Source organism: Ischnura elegans, chromosome 5 (genome assembly GCF_921293095.1).
Source record: "Ischnura elegans chromosome 5, ioIscEleg1.1, whole genome shotgun sequence".
NCBI lineage: Eukaryota > Metazoa > Arthropoda > Insecta > Odonata > Coenagrionidae > Ischnura > Ischnura elegans.
In genome coordinates, this window is record NC_060250.1 from 134,343,995 (window position 1) to 134,362,359 (window position 18,365).

At 37.2% G+C, this 18,365-nt stretch overlaps 1 protein-coding gene across 3 annotated transcripts in view; it reads left to right on the forward strand.

Annotated features, from left to right (window-relative positions):
• Positions 1-18,365, forward strand: part of LOC124159594 (1-phosphatidylinositol 4,5-bisphosphate phosphodiesterase gamma-1) — a 182,621-nt gene that overhangs the window by 90,859 nt on the left and 73,397 nt on the right. For all 3 annotated transcript variants that reach the window (XM_046535512.1, XM_046535514.1, XM_046535513.1), the window contains 2 exons: positions 3,189-3,330; positions 14,986-15,170. In XM_046535512.1, coding sequence (XP_046391468.1) covers positions 3,189-3,330; positions 14,986-15,170 — 327 coding nt within the window. The remainder of the gene's footprint in view (positions 1-3,188; positions 3,331-14,985; positions 15,171-18,365) is intronic.

Below are 18,365 nucleotides of genomic sequence, written 5' to 3' on the forward strand. Positions count from 1 at the left end.
TTTACAATCGAAATGGTATCATTCCAGAAGCGAATGTCTACGGCTGTTGCCGTAATTTGAAAGTCAATATAATTTTGCCCAATTTTTATGATGTTTAAAAAACCAGTTGACTTACTCCGGGTTGTTGTTATATTCTCCGAGTACGCTGTGAGAAATAAAAATGGCTTGTCTGAGCTTCACTCGTCCTCGTTCTGTAAATATATATAGGATAAATCACGGGAGATAGACGCCGTAATCATGGAATCGTCTTCGGAAATCTATGAAAAATTGCGATTTTTATTCACATGGTATTGTTTTTCAATGTAGCGCTCATTTTCTTGATTTTAAATGTGAAAAGAGTTGAGGAAGGCGATCCTATGAGAACTACCGATAGTAATTGTAATTATGACGACTTTTTCACTGATTGCAATAACCCCGACTGCTATTATTTACTTTCCTCGTTAGTACGTTTTCCTGGTTAGTACGTTCATTTTTCGTGGTCCCTTCAGAAACGTACTAACCAAGTTCCACTGTATTTCATTAATTTTCCGCGACTTGAAATAAATCAAATACAGTTTCGCAGTTATTTTATTCCCATATTTCCCTGTGTAGCACTTTCTTACTGCTGCCTTGGTAATTTTTTCGATACTTTCGTGAACGATCGTAGTTTAAAATTTATTGCGCTTAGCGACAGTCATATGTCTTGCCTGCGTATTTATACCGCGAAATCTGACTCTTCCATCGGAAGTCCGGGACATCAATTTCTAGCAATATTGAACGAACATCAATCCATGCGCGACAGTGTTAGGTGAAGGAGACAGCTAATTATCTGATATGCGGTAGGGCAATGAAATTTTTTACTGTCGCCGCCGCATTCTGAAGTAGTTCGCTCAGCATTCTCACCGGGAAATCACGTCCTTTCGCAGACCTAGCGTTTCTGTGTGCCCTCGACAGAGTTTTTCTTCGGAATGCTACGTGCATTCTATTTTGGAGAGAGGGAATTCAACACAATTTATAAAAAATACGCTCAATTTTTTGTCTATTTTTTGCAGTAGTCACTTGTTTACTCATTTTTTTATAATCTTTAACAAGTCACATGTTATAAGAATGATAAATCAATTCTTAAAGATATAATAAGGAGTATTTTCAATTATTTGCCATTGAATATGAAAATTACTTAATTAATCATAGGCTGATGATGGATTCGATAAATAAAAGAAGGCGACTGCTTGACATTACAACATAATTAGCAATTTTCCTAGCCATCAACGAGGACAGGCAGAAGGCAGTGACCTATGGAATACCTTCATTCACCCTCACATCTATTTTAAACAACCAAGGAAAAACAGAAGAAACTGTATATCTAGGCTGCACAAATAAAAAAACTCAGGCAGTTAAATACGAGGATGAAGAAATTATGTTTAGAAATATAAAACTATTGTTCTTTCCTCCGAACACTATTAGTAAATTACAACCCTTAGACCAGTGAATTATTTCTTCGGTCAAAAGGCATTAACGAAAACAGCTAGTGATTTATTTATAGTGAAAATGACATTAAAAAGTGCTTGTAGAATTGAAAACATTATTTCGAAAGAGTTTGAAAAAAATTTTAAGCAAACCCATTTATTTAACTAATATATCAACTAATTTATTTTCTAAAAAGGCCTCTTGAACAATTTACTTTTACCTTCTTGTCATCATTAAATTGTAAATATATGTTCACTTATGCATAACTATATGTTTAAATATATTAATATAATGGCTTAAAAGACAGTAGCACCTTTCATTTCCCAAGGATATGAAGAAATGGTGTCTATCTCTCTATAGTGAACCTCCATACATCAAATTGCCCAAATTTTGGTCCCCTCCATTACGATGTTAAGAGGTTTTACTGTATATATTTATTCCACATTATGGTACATGAAATTTTAATAGGTTACTCAAGCATGAGTTTTTACAAAGGTGGAATATAGGCACCCCTGTGGTAAGAGCCAGTGTTGGGGTTGCCATCTCTTAAATTAAACATACAGCTGGCTGGTGCGGCCAAAAACAAAAGAATATACCGTAAGTAATGAGTCAAAGTACGCTTTTCTTTAGCGTCTGTTCCTTTGAGAAAAATTATGAAAAATTGAAACATAAAAATAAATGAAAACAAATACATTAATTACCATGATACATAGAAATATTTCATACGCTGTACAGAAATCAGACTAATAACATACAATGTAAAAAATAATGTGCAAAGATAGTATTTAGAAGTACACTTCAATATTGTCTATAGAGAATAACCATATTTTTAATTCACGTAAAAAAACATGAAGGACTTTATTGATGTGATACGAAAGGAGGTTAAACATCTTACTAGCACAATATAAATAAAATCTTCTGAAAGCTTCATTATTAGGTTGTGGAATAGGTACTCTATTCCGTGACCTCAAGCCATGATAGGGGATATTTGCATAGCCATTGACATTTCCTCCTCTGATATAAAACATGCGTAAAACTCTATAAACATATAAATATCTGAGTGGTAAAATACCTAGTAATTTAAATAATGGGTCGGAAGCGTCGTCTCTTTTTGCCCCCATTATCATTCTTATTATTTTCTTTTGTGACACTAAAACTGGATTTAGATTCGAGATATATGTTCCTCCCCAACAAAAAAGACCATACTGCAGTTTGGAATTAATTAGTGAGTAATATACACTTTTTAGTACAGGTAAATTACAAATCTGTCTTAAGTAATAGAATTTCCTAAGTGCTGTATTCATGTAATTTTTTTAATTTTGTAAATGATTTTTCCAATTTAAATTCTCATCAATAACAAGACCCTAATACTTTATATTACTTTATTAATAATTATTATAAACTTTTTTAATATATGTGTTTTTGTGGCTCTCATCTGACTGAAATCATGTTTCCAAGGTATTGTTTTACTCTCTATTCTGAGGAGAGAAATTTAAAAAAATATTTATACCATAAATGTCTAGAGATTTTTAAAAGGGAGCTATGGAAAAGACAGAGAAAACAAAGTGAGAAATAAATCAGGGATTTCAAAATCAGTAATCTTGTAACAAACCTGATTTTCTGCTGGAACACCTGCAATAGTAATTGCTAACTCTTGCAATGATAGCTGGAAATGAAGTGGAAAAATGTTTGGCCATGCCATCAGGATTTTCTTTGTTTACCTCTTGCCATTGGGTTTTCAGGAGGCAAGGAAAGGTGAACCACTGCAGGATACGCTCAAAGCAGGACAGGGGACAGACAAAATTCTTCATGATTGACACCAATTGTTTTGATAGCTTGTACAGCCTCATCACTCACTACAGGAACCACCCCCTAAGGAGCCAGGTGAGTGGTTTGTTAGCATACTCCAATAGACCTAATAATGCCATCTATATTTCAACTCCATATAGGACCATCAGGTTCTCTGTTACAAAGAACTCAAAAAATCACACACATCCATGTTCTGGGTGGAGAAAGAGACTACTAGGTGGGAATCGAATCCATGGCCATTGGATTGACAGGTAAAGACGTTGTCCTGCTGCCACCAAGGCCGACAAGGGCTTCATGCAAATGAATTTTCAGTAAAAGCACTACATCTTGGTTCTCTTTATTTCATAATCCTCTTAATATGGAAATTAAGGTATCATAGTTGGTAAAACTTCTGTTGTGGTACCTCTTTGATAGTTATCGTTCATGTATGGAGATGGTAATTTGGCCCCATGGTGAATAATTACCTTGCAATTTTAAAATGTTGATCTTTTTTTGGCTGCAATTTCAAGAAGGGTTGCATAGAACATGAAGTGGATCAGTGCTGCAGGGCTCACTTATGAGTGTTAATGTTAGGTGTGAGAGCTCTTGCGAAATGGTGTGACTAGAGAGAGAATACTCCCCTACTCCTTTCAAACAAGTTAGTATGCATAATTCCGTATCCTTGGTATCGATATTCATTATGCCATATTATTTTGGTGCTTTGCATTTTGCATTGCTGTGATCTGTATGCTTTAAAGACCCCTTCCAACTACTCACTCTCACATGCAGTGGTGAATGAGACGAGACGTAGATGCATAGACTGTAGTTCCCCTCTTAATGCTGATACACTATTGCAATTTAAAGATTACTAAACCAGCCTTCCTTAAAAGATAGGTAGGTAAAAATGATATTATTTTAATTGTTAATTTTCATTTTAATGTGCAGTTTTATGTGTTAATGTGTCGTCATACTAGACCCAATTCATGTCAAGGATCTCACGTAGCATGTTATTGTCAACTTACATCAATGTCAAAAGCCTGCAAAAAAGCATTCTTGTGAATCTGCACCTCATATTGATATTTAGTAAGTACATAATGCATTTGTGTGTATCATCCTCTCTTAAGCTTATGAAGGGAAACTGCAGTCACACCTTTCAACAATTGGGTTGAGTGATTAGAACAACTAAACAAATGTGTTTTTGGCATTTATTATTATTGCAACCGACGAGCTTGCTCGGTAGAGTCTGTTACTACAATATGGGGGGCCTGTGTTCAATGACCCCTGCAGGCTTATTTTTTCTCTAATTTTTTAAATTTCTTTTGCGGAAACTTACATTGAACTCTTACTTCTATGATTTTCGATCAGAACAATGTTTTTCTGGATGGAAAATTTTTCATATGTCCACGCTAGGGCTGGTTTATTGTGCATTTGATCTTATAACTTTTTATTGAACTGATGAATGATAAATATTGATAGTATTTATCGAACTGCATTTATCAAATTTGTTTGTCAAAAGTTACTGAAATATTCAATGTACCATATGAATCCAAAAGTGCATTGAATTTCATCAGAAACTGGTATTTCTCTATCTGTAGTTTTGTATAGCTAATAGAAAATTTATTTTACTTCTTTAGGCCTTTAGAAAAATGTTGCTATTTTATAAAAATTGATGTTTTTATTGTAACCTATATACTACAAATAAATATGCTCGTTTTACCTGTGAATGTGAAAATATTGCTTTTATCTGATCTAGCAAATTGAAAAAAAAACCTATCCTTAAAGTAACACACAGCAGAAAAAAATTGTAAGACCTAGCAAAGTGACCATAACAGGCTACAGGCCTTTTACTTTCTGGTCTGGGGGGCAGAGCCATACGTATAAATGTCTATATAAAACATAACCAGCTACTGACAGAGCTACTTTCTAAGAATTAAGGTCTTCATGGTAGCATTCCTCTACAATTTTAGTTATTGAGTGCTTAGGACTCCTTTTCAGTAATTAATATGCTATGCTTTAGTTAGGCCAATCCTAATTGTTAGCAACTATGGTTCAACAAGTCCGGGTGAAATTTCCTCTCTCATGAGCTTGTAAACTATCCAAAAATTATGGTGGCTATGTGATGATTTAAATACCTAGTTAATGTCAATTGAAGACTTATCCGTCCGTGAGCACAGACACAAGTCCTGCAGCAGTTGCAACCTGAGCAACTTGTGAGATGCTACTACGTGGCGTGGTGCGTGAAAGTGTAGTTTCCGACGTCGCGCAGTGGTTTTGAAGTATTCGTGTGAATCACTATTCAGTATCCGTGATCACATGGTTTTCAAAACGTACGGAGAGGTATAAATACGAGTGCAACCATGTTATCGCCGATAAATATTAGGTGCGCAACTAAGTTCTCGCTGTTTTATCAATGAAATCACAACTTTATTGTAAAGCCTGTCCAAGTGCCATCAAACTGAACAAGTGATGATCCGGTGGCACAATATCTGATGAATATAGTGGGTGGGTTAGGACTTCCCATTTGAATGTTTCCAGGGAGGTTTTAACGGGTTTGGCAACATGAGGTCGGGCGTTGTCATGCTGTGGAATCACTTTGTTGTGCCTCTGCTCGTATTGTGGCCGTTTTTCGCACAATACTCAGCTCAATCACATCAATTGGAGTACATACCGTTCCCCAGCAATGGTTTTTTATTGGTTTCAACAGCTCATAGTAAAAAATACTGACCTGGGGGGGTGTGCTTGAATCGCTCGGGATTAATTCCGGCACGGAATAAACCCGATCTCTCATTCCGTGTCGGAATCTTTTTGCTCGGGATTTGGTGTGCTTGAAATTTTCTAGCCGATTGTCAGTTTCGAGTGTTGCTATCTAGATTTAACCCGAGCGATAGACGTGGCAACGTTCTGGTTGAGGACGTAAATACGGCCGTTGTTAACCCCGAGCCTACAAATATTTACAAAACAATTGACAGAAGAAATTCAGATATCGCTGATATAAATGAATATAACTAAACAACATAAGGAAATACTTCTTCAATTTGTGAAGGTAAGTAACTCGAACCAATTTTGATTCTATTGTTTGTAATACATAATGTTTTATATCGGTGTATACTTTTCTTAAACTGAAAGCATAAACAACGGAAAATTAATAACTAATTTTACAGCCAAAGATGGAGCAATGCATTGGCAGGGGGTGACGCTGAAACTAGCTGAAACTTAAAGAATGTATGAGATTATGGAAGGTGTGGAGGAAGGAAAGAATGAAAATTGAATGAATTCATGTCTCGCGAAGTAAATACTTATCATTTTCAACCACGAATCATCGACACGGATTCTCACAATTTCGTAAGTGCTATAACTTTTTCGCCGCATAATTAATAAAATAGATTCGGTTAATGAAGCGTTACCCATATTTTTGTTTGGCGATAATTTTAATAGCTGTGAATGTAAAATGTATCGGTATCATGAGTGATATATCTCTTTATAGTCTTGGCAAGATATATATAAATATGCTTTCAACGGCAAAGCAGCCGCCCTTTCAAAAGATGTAATCCACACTGTGAGTGGGGCTCCAGTAGCTCAATATTTCCAAGGCGGGTGGCTGACATAATAAGTGCAAATGCAATACGTGGCTATTTCAATGAGTTATAATGAGTCGGTGATTGTTTTTGATGAGGTGAGGTTTTTTTTAAAGTTGTCCTTTGAATAATAATTCACCATACACAATGTTATTACTTAAATACTATTCTAAAATTGCTACTAATAGTATAAAATCATATTATACTATGTACTTTAATAATTTAAATGCTCTGAATATTAACATTATGAACTTAAAAACCCGCATTGCCCTTTTAATAAATATTATATTATTTACAAAATATTTTATTTCAGATACCAACACTAGAGTAGAGTAATTGAAAGAATTCCAGAGAAGCCACTGTTAATACAGGAAAAAAGTATTCCACCCGAAGAAAAGCAATTAGAGGAAACAAAAAAAATTAATGCAAAATTGCTTAGCTTGGAAAGGGAGGAATTAAATCTAGTAAAGATTGAGGCCAAGCTCGACAAAATTAAATTTTAGTTGTCAAGCTTGTATTTGATTATTTGTGTTTAATATAGTAATTGAGTTCTATCATTGAAATATTTCATATGAATTCCTCTCCTCATAGCCAATAACTAAATTGATGAATTCTTCCCGTGTTCTCAGCCAGGTTAATTCTGTCGTATAAGCCGACGTTTCGAGAGACGACTTGTCTCCCATCTTCAAGGCCGTGTTATTTTTTGAAAGTCCAATTTCACACAATTTCACATGGCTGAGAACCCGAGAAGAATTCATCAATAGTATTCACCAGGAGAAAGTAAAATCGTTCAATAACTAAATGGTTTACCTCCATCCAAATTGCATTCTCAATAATCGTAAATATTAACCTTAGTAGCTTTTCCCCTATTAATATTCTTTAGAATTAGTAAGTATTCATACTAGCAGGAATAATAAGAGTAAAAATAAATTAGGATTACTGCTGGGGAAGGAGAAATTAAATGAAATCTCTACATTAAATAAGATTTTTTATTTGAACCACTTGAAATACAGTATGTAATAGCATTTTATTAATTAATCTAGACTCCTTGAACCCAAAAAAAGGCATTTTTATCACAACTTTCAGTGAATAGGCTTCTGTCTAGATAATCCACATTTGTTAACTTTGAAGGTAAACATAAATAACAAGAACTCTTCCAAGTTAACTTTCGGCGACCAAAAATTACTAAATGTATCTTCAAGTTCGTCCTTTGATTTCGTTCAGCAGCAACAGGAAACATAGTGAACCACACTCTACCCAGCTCACAGACATTCGATATTCTTGCCGGGTTCTTCAACGTGTACAGCGGTACATTCGAGCATTTTAATTTATATGATCTTCGAAAATGAACATAATGTTTCTGGATGTACATACATCACACGCGCAGCCGCGTATGTAGTTCAAAAATCTGAAATTGTATCGTAACCTGAAGTTATGGCAATGAATATGCTTTTAAAATTTAGGAAATTCAAAGAATTCAAGATGAAGGCTCTTAATTGCGTTAATAAAATTTATTCATGGGCACATTACCCTGATAGGATTTCAGCAAAAAATGTTACTCGCCTTAGTTTCTACCGAAAGTGATGAGGATATTCCTCCGGAATGACATCTGTGAGAGATTCAATCAAATCTCTTGTCAATGCCTTTGAGAGACAAAAAGGGCTCTTGAATTCGCCGTCGCTCTCATTGAAGCAGTCCTCTGTTTCCCTGAAGTATCTCCTTCTTCCAAAAACTTCACCTTCTCCCTATTCTAATTCTCTCATTAACCGCAAATAAACCATAACATCCGCCATATTGTTCAAGATTTCGACACGGAATTATAATCTCACCTAACTACGACCACTCTGCTTTCATTCCGACACGGAATCAGCAGATCCCGAACAAAATCTCATCTCGAGCGTTTCAAGCACACCAAATCACATTCCGTATCGAAATTTTCCGGGCGAGTCCTTGGTTACGTATCGGAATTAATCTCGAGCGATTCAAGAACACCCCCCCTGGTCCCACTAAACACACAGCATAACTTTCACAGGGTGAATATCGGCCGAGCTGACGGCATAAAGCTATGGCCACGCAGTCCTGAAGACTTTGTTCTCGTGCGAAAGTTCCGCAGAGAAAAAAATCATTCGCCTTGACCGGGATAATATTTTCTCTGTGGAACTTTCGCACGATTGTGCATTGCGGGTGACTCCCGTAAAACTTATCACCGCGGCTAGTCCCGGTATACTTTAAACTAGACTTTGTTCTCATTAAGTTTCTGTATTAAATCTATTTTTCATCACTAGTCATGATGCGATGAAGAAAACATTTCTTTTTTTGACGATTGAGCTGTTTTTCATAGGTGACAAAACGTCCCTCGACTTCAAATCATAAGAAACCCAAGTTCCTTACTTCTGAATCATTCCTATCACATGTAACCGTTGGGAAATGGCTGGGCGAGTAACTCCTTATATTGAAGCAAGCTCTTCTTGAGTTTGGCATGGATCTTCATAGAGCAATGCCTCCATTTCAGGGTCTTCGAAGGTTTTTGGTCTTCCTTCACGCGAACGGTCATCAACATTGAAATTAGAGATGTGCAAATAGTATTTGCGAATACTCGAACACCTTGAATACTAGAAAGTATTCGATATTCGAGATCTTGAATAATTATGCCAAAGGTACAATATCGAATACCTCCAATACTTTGAATTTCGCGCCATACACTGTCGCACGCACGTTGTTGGTAGTTGACTCGGAAAAATGTAGAGAACTCTAGTCGTTTAGTGCATGCAGTGCTGTTTTAGGTAAGTTGACAAACTACATCAAATACACAGATTAGAACGGTGAAAAGAGTTTGACGTAGGGATCCGAAAATGATCGGGTGAAAAAATCTGAAATTTCCCGGTTTCCCCGCCACGAGAACCTCAGTGCCGTGGGATATTAATTACGTAGCACAATTCGAGTAATCAAGTGTAAAAAATTTGTAAAAGCAGAATTACTCTGCTGATAGCAGAAATATGTAGCGACTTCTTCTTCACGACCAATCATAGTGAATCGTCATTATCTCTTCTTCATACTCTCCAAAATGTGCATGCCAATGTTTCATATAATATTAGCAAAACTTTGAGCACTTCCACACAATCCCTTAAATTTGTTTAAACGAATGGTTTGAAGATGAGGGTTACCTTCAAGGGCTATGTACTATGCAAACACAATCAAAAATTGCTATTTTCTGTACAGATCCTTTGAATCTCTTGGCAGTGATTAAAAGCTCCGATATACAGACTCCTATGTCAAAAAAGTATTCCGCTCCTAATTATACGATGCAGCATATGCTTCTTTGCTAATCTGTAGAGGTCAGTGAAATTTGCGAGACGCTATATCGCAAAATACAAACGATTATGAGACTTGGGTGAGTTAATTGAACACCTTCGGATACAACAAGCACTTGGTTTTTCGAGTAATTTCCAAGGGATTATGAGTACAGTGGAACCCCGATTTATCGTTCCCGCATTCATCGTTTTCCTGCATTCATCGTTCGCCGCTCCTGGTCCCAAATTAAGTTCCATAAAGACAATGTAATTTTTTCCCGCATCTATCGTTCCCTAAAGTATCGTTTTCCCGCATTGATCGTTTGAAGATCGCGGTCCTGTCGTATAATTTTCCCGCATCTATCGTTTGACAAAAATAAGACGAAGTGTTTACAACGTGTTGTTTATGGCTAATAACGACAGACACAAAGTTCGAATCTTCCCCAGGAGATTGAAATACAATAGGGAGAAGCTGAGTGCCGTGGGATAGTTACATTATCGCATTTCCCAAGATCCGGTATCCCCCTCCATTCAGCACTCGCCTCTCCCCGTCTGAAGCTTTCCTCTTCTCCGAAATAAAAAATAGGTCCCAGCTTGAGCAGGGATCGTATTATGAAGACCTTAGCTTGGAAAGAAAATATCAAGTTACTCGAGAACAAAAGAAACCTTTTTCACGCTTCCTTCTTTCTCGACCGCTGACTTTTTTTTAGCTGACTCGCTTCAAAGATCCCCACCTCTGGAGGTCAACTGCTGCATGAATCACCGATTAGCCCGAAAGGTGTGTAAAAATGAATTTCGGCAATTGGTATTATACTTTTATTAGATTGAGATATTAGTGATGTGCACGTAATTCAAAAAAGAATGATACCAAACACGACGTATTTCTAATGTTATTTAACCATTTTAAGCAAGGAAATAGTTGGAATAGATGGTGATTTCTGGCGAATATCGATATCCTCGCAGCTGATAGTGAGCTTCACGGCAGTTGATGCGGATTTTTTTTCGAAAACGGCGTCTGATTACAATTTACGAGTTATGCTACAAGTCTCACTTGTCTGAGGTGCTAATGAAGCGATGTCTTCTCAGGATATTTTGTTTCTCCCTACTAGCAATCTGAATTCATCTGCTCATCTAGAGCTACGCTACTTATTGTTAGAAATGAGTGGATAAGCTGCCTTTTCTATGGGATAAAAAATTTGCGCAGTCTTATGGTCATGCTTCACCCTCTGCAGTAAGCTCTGCTTACGCCGTACGTGATAGCATTAGTGCCGAACTTCACCTCGTACGACTGGTTCCGTACTTTCCAGGGTGGGTTGACTTAAAACCGGCGAGTGTTTTCCGTGTGGGTTCAATAGAGTCCGGTTTCATTTTTATTAGTTTTATTCTTATTTGTCTTCGGACCATGGCCCTTCCGAAGACACGAGTGAGAACTTTAAAAGATAGACTGAAAATAATTGAAGACGAAGAAATGAATCCGGGCTAGAAATGCATGAATATTACAGCACGCCTCGGTATGTCCGCTAGTACATGACGGCAGGGGTGGGGGTAAAGCGAGATCCCTGGTGAAAACAAGAAATGGGATGAAGCTGAGGATCAGTTGGGCGTGCCGCTGACGATTAACGCCACATTGCCTCAATCATATTAAAAATTTAATTGCAAGAAAGGAACATTTCAAATAATAAACTATTTTTGGCCTTCTTAATCCATCTCATAACCAGTCACTGCGAGGGCGAAATCAGTTGTTTGAGGCATAACACGCACATTTCTCTCGTAAATATGTGTACTTGAAATGGCATTTGATGGATAAGAATTTTTACATCGGACAGAAATGCATAGTAGCAGTGAAAATTCTGAGTGGAGTGAAACATTTTTTTAGCAAGGCAGGTGTTCCTTCAGGATACTTGAAAGAGATATAATCCGAATCAACAATATGACCTGAGTGTTTCGATAAAGGAATAACATTCCTGTAATCAGCTAAAATCTTTTTTGAATCCATTAATGAATGTCATAATTCGCAAAAATTCAGCGTTTCCTGGGACATAGGCAACCCGGACAAACATTCCTGCATTGATCGTTTTCCCGCATTCATTGTTTTTTTCATCCATCCCCCTGAAAAACGATAAATCGACGTTCCACTGTACTCGTCAATAACTCGGACATTTTCACGCTACGATAAGGATTTGATTCCAACACAAACTCACCATTGTCAGGAAGGGGTTTGTTTACCAAATGTCTAAACTTGGTTCATGACGTTTCCGATAAGTCGAAATTGACATCAAATCACCTCTAGAGCCAACTAATAACAAATAGGGGGAACTTATTTCACGAAACATTAAGAATTCGACGCCAACACAAACTCACTGTTGTCATGAAGCGGTTTGTTTACCAAATGTCTAAGATTGGTTCATGATGTTTTTGTTAAGTTGAAATGGACCTGAAATCACTGCCACAGCCAACGAATAACAAACAGTGGGAACTTATTTGCGCTCCAAATCTGATCGCGGACTGGCGAAGAAAGCTCTCAATGAATCCGGCAAGCACTCTAAAATAACAGAATAACTGCATAAACAATAATATACTGTTTCCTTTAAATAAATCATGAACATAACAAGACATTAAAGTGAAAGTTTGGTATGTCCGTGTTCTCCGATTATTCTTGCCGTCAGCCCGGATAATCGGTAGTGTGCTGGATGTGATGCTCAACCTAATGATTGACTCTGGAAAACTGCAGGTGCTGCATATGGTATTTGATCATTTAGAAATTCAGTGATACTTATGCTTTAGAAAAGGGAAATAAATAATAATTTCAATTCATCGGTTATAATTATAACAGTCTTGCTTGCTTTTCCGTTAGCATTAGAGGTTAGGGGGGTACGACTTATGAAAGTGATGTGTGAATCAATGTTGTGCTGTTATTTATCTAATGATAAATTAAAACATTTATGGCAGCTGTTATAGCTTATTCGCAGCATTCAGTGTGCTTTAATGAGGATTGTTTATAAAATAAAGTTCCCAAAGAGCTGCAGTTGCAAGTGTGTATGACATGCAGGATCCGATGACAACAGTGTTTAGCGTGCTTCCTCCTCTCTCTCTCTCTGTGCAGCCAAGCAGCTCTATATATAGCTGTTAATGTTGGCCTGGCAACCGTTAAACAATGGAGCTCCCTCTCGCCTCATTCACCAAGTATGAAATACTTGCTTTGATTTTCTGTGAAGAAAAAAAAACTATGCTCCTGTTGAGATTTATTCTCAACTGTGTGAAGTGTAGTGTATGAGCTTACAAGACTTTTATAAATAGTGCAGAGAATTTGGCGATGCACTCACAGAAATCCCTAACAAACAGCATTCTGGATAGTTTCAGACGAAATAATTGTGAAAGTGGAAACATGATACTGAAGGTTTAAAGGTTAATGGCTCAAGGGCTGTGTGTGATGACCCCTGACGTCAGCAAGGTCTGCAGTGATATGATTTTAACGGACCATTTAAGGTATGGCAAGGGGCTTCTAGGTGTAACAGGCAGCCAGCCTCTTTTATTTGGAGTGCGGTTGCACGAAGCCCCTTGGTCAGAGGCTTGAAGGAGGGGCTGGGAAGGCTCTCTAGGAAAGGAAGGGGGAAAGGCCCTGAGCTCCTTGTAAAATGGAATACATATAATCAAGGGCAGTTGAGTTTGGACCACAGAGCAAGTATGCTGTGATTACTCTCAAGCCTTTCTCCCACATGAACAGCCACTTCACTGCCCCAAGATTGCTTATGACGACCACAGGGCAGTGCTAGTGCAACTTACTGCAACTGTGCTACAAACGATCTCATCACAAAGTGTAATAGGGTGCTGTTACACACCTATCCAGAACAGACATTTTCCCAAGTGACTATCATCTCTTCCCTGAATAGAAAAAAACAAGTGGGTGGGATACATTTCAAGAGTGGTGAGGAGCTGAAAGAAGAAGAGGTTTTAAACTGCTTTTGTGATACAATGAGGGAGTTCACTGACTGCGTCACAGGAAGGTGTTACACTGTGTGCCAAAATGCATTGATCTCAACAGTAATTTTACTCCCTCTTATTGGACACTTGATCCTCAAATGCAGCACTTAAAAATTTTGGATCCATATCCAATGTTTTTCCGTGAATTTGGATCCAATTTAATCATATGGTGAAGCATCCCCTAATAAATGGAACCTTCTTACCCTAATGAAACATCCCTAGCACTAATAATTATTAGTTAAAAAACACATATGAAAGTGAATATATCTAAAATACTTATTATTTACTGTTTCACAGTAATTTATTTAAACAATTACATAATAGCTAAAACAGTATTTTAGCTACATTATTGAGTTTTTACGAGGATGTAGTTTAAATTGAGTTGTGTAATATATCTGATTACTTATTCCTTCCCGAAAAATGTGAGTGATAATAATGTGTTTGCGAAAGAACTGCCATATTGAAAATACCTGTTACTCAGCTATTTCATTGAATATCAGAAAATTATTCTTAAGGTATCTCTTAATGGAGGAGGCTATAATGTGTACCAGTTTTCATCAAAATTTGAGGGCCACCTCATCTTTGTTAGTGTGGGATCATCCATATCTTATGTAAAGCTGTCATTGCAAAATATCCTTTTCTTATTTGTCTGTTTTAATGTTTAAATATTTTATTTCTACTGACATGGATGAAGTATTTTTTTTCAATTCCTAGCCTGTTGATGATATATTATTATTAAATATTCTTTCATAATATTACTGGTATCTGATGTTTCAAATAAAATTAAAAATTAATAGATTAATCTGAAATACTGCCCTAGTCTGTATCAGGTCTGTTTTTGCATTATGTGTGGTATGAATAGGAGCACCCATGTTGATGTGACAATGATTGATTTTTCGTCTCAGGAATTCCTGATTACCCTGCAAGAGTCTGTGCCTCAGCCAAAGAAGCACGAGGGTCAGGAGTGGTACCATGCGCACGCAACTCGAGTCATTGCTGAGGAAATGCTGCGGCGTGTACCCTCTGATGGCGCTTTCCTTGTTAGGCCGAGTGAGAAAGATCCCAGCAATTCATATGCCATTTCATTCAGGTGAGCAGAGATTGCCGTAGTGGCCACTTTGTACTTCGTTCTGAGTTGCCAGCATGTACATTCACATCACCCACTTCACTCTTTGCGAATCGGTTCACCCTGGAAGTTACATTTCTAAAGCTTTTAAGCATTTTAAAGTTCAATTTCTGTGTGGAGTGTGGTGGCCCAGTGGGTGGGTGGATCATTGTGCTGCTCCTGATCCAGGGATCTTTGCTTCCAATCCTAGTCGAAGGCTTTGGGCACCCCTATAAAAAATCCTCCAAGTGCAAGGTGGCTAACGGTAAGGAACTGGCCCTCGCACACTGAATGTGTGAATTACGGAAATCAGGTTGTTATTGTTATGTATTCACTCTACCAGGTCATTTGGGAAATTCGTCAAACTTACCAATGTTCTTAGAATAATGTTGTTTTTCCTCTCTTCTGCCCTCTGCGATTCTACAATACTCCGTGCTCTTTGAAAATTGGTAGATCCTATGTGGGATCCATCACATTCATCGTAAGAAAGACCCTGCAGTTCTCCAATTTTATTTATGTTATTCATAACCCTACAAAATACAAAAAAAATAATCATAATTACTATGAACTCCCATCCATTATTCAAAAATCATTTCACGGTAAAAATTTCCTTTTATCTTTGAAGACATTTTGGGGGGTTGTGTGGGGGGTTGTGTGGGGGGTGGGCGGGCTTGGTTGGGGAACAGTTGGTTGCGTGCAGGTTGAAATATGCATGTGCTCCATTTACTCCGGTGCCGTGGTTATGAGGATACGCAGTAGAACCTCGGTTAAACGACCCTCAGTTATACAATGACCTCAATTATACACCGATTTTTTTTGGTCTGGTGAATAACCCTGTATGAACTCATGTGTTTCTAGCCTCGGTTATGAAACATATTTTTCCAGTCCAATGCGATGAAATACCTCCCTTAAACGACTTGTTAGAGAACTGCTCTACGAGAAGATTGCAGTACATGCACCAATGGGGAACATGCACAATTTTTTCAAAGTACTAGAATAAGATGCTCCCTATCTCAAATGTACCTACCGAAAATTTTGCGGATGAATGATGTTTTTCAGCTGAGTTATGAGTCTTTGAAAATTAATCTTCATCAGAAACTTGAAAACACGACGTCATCGGAGCGTGACGTCATGGCACGGAATTCACTGATGATAGACTGAGGAAGTGGATTAGAAAATCGGTCTATGCAGGGGCTCAAACGCAAATATGGAGAAAATGATTGCTGTTTTAACGTCAAACAGCAGATTTTGAATATGTTGGGTTGCCAAGGCGTAATTGAGACAAATGAAGGGGATTTTTTGGTGAGATTTGGAAGCAATCACTATTATTCAGAAAATCAGCCGCCATATGGAAGTCGACCAAAAGTAAACTGTCGTATTGTGCTTTCTTAAATCCCTATTAAGTCAACATGTTCTCTGAGGAACTACTACAAAGCTCGTTGATGATTTATACTTCGATATATTGCAATCAAGCGTCTGCCCTTCTACTCTTTTAGCGAAGTGAATGGTGTACCGTGCGATGACGTCAAAGGGCGTTTCAGGTCACGTGGCATCAAGCGATATTCTATCACTTTTAATAAGCATTTAATGACATTTTTGTAGTGCTAGGAGAGTTTTGGCTTACATATTTGGTCTCGTGAGAAAATTGTCTATTCAATAAGACTTACTAGCATGATGAACAAATTTCATGCATGTTCCCCATTTTAGTCCCAGGAGCAGGTGTAGTATGTGCTCATTACATAAATATGCCAATAAAGAATAATAAGTTTTAATAATGCGCAATGCTGTTTATTAGATATTAATTTTAATTATAGTAGATGATCATCAATCCGGAATTATGAACTATGGAAAATCTATCCCAAACGGAAGATTTTCTAGAATTTTTCCAAGGTTATGTGTTCTATCGCCCCAGCAAAATAACGCCCAAATGAACTGTTAAAAATCCTCCTGTATCAAAATTTTTGCTTCCAAGGACATCCAAAAAAGGTTATCGTATTTGCAGTATTGATGTAAGTCCCCCCTCCACATACTTAAGCCATTGCCGGGTGCCGTGTGCTCTGTATTATCTATGATCTTTGTATTTGGAGGGAGGTAACCAACAGTTGGGGTCATTTTCGTCATGAGGTAAGGGAAGGAAAGTTCCTTATTCAAATTACTGCCCAATTCCAACCATTCCTGTATTTGTCAAGGTAATTGAGAAAGTCATGAAAACTCAACTCTACAACCACTTTCAAAATAACAACCTATTTACACTCTCTCAATTTGACTTTCGTCAAGGTAACTACATCATCTGACATTAAATATGTGGTCGAGAAGTTATTGGATGCTTTTGAAAATAGATCCTCCGACATATTGAAAGCTTGTGACCTTTTTAAAGTTTTGATTTTGTTTCCCCAACACTACTCCTTAATAAATTGCAATATTATGGCATAAATAATTGCAAACTAAAATTCATGGAGCCCTATTTAACGTATCACAGGCAATGCGTTCATGTAAATTATACATTGTCAGCTTCTGTTAACATAACACATGTTGTATCTCTGGGATCAGTCCTTGGTCTTCTTCCATTTTTAATTCTTATAAATTATCTCCCACACCATTTACCTTGTGATTTCATATTATATGCTGATGTCACTACTCTGATACTTGATCCTAATGACCTCACCAACCCTTCATACAATATCCTTTCAGTGCCTGAAGAATAGTTCTCAGCTAATGGGCTTTCCCTCAATACAAATAAAACCCAACACATGGTATTCACCTTAAGCCCTACTCTGCCCCACACCAGAATTTTAAAGATAATAGGCTTTGACCTTGACTACAGACTACTTTGAGATAGTCATACATCTTCTACTACAGTTATATTGTCAAAAGGTATATGCATGCTAAGAAAACTAAAAAAAAATCATTCCTACTGAATGTCTTCGTGCGTTATTGAGGTTTGGGGCCATTCTTCCGCTGCTAAGGATTTCAGTAAAGTTAAAAAACTTTACTGAAGAAAGCAATTAGGATAATTACTAATTCGAAAGTTAGCATTGCAAATCATTATTTTAGGAGCTAGAGATTATGATTTATATGGTCAATAAATACTTAAATGTCTAATCAACGTAAAAGTGAACCTTGACTGCCATGAAACTGGTGCTCATGACCACCATGGTAACACAAGACTCAAAAATAATT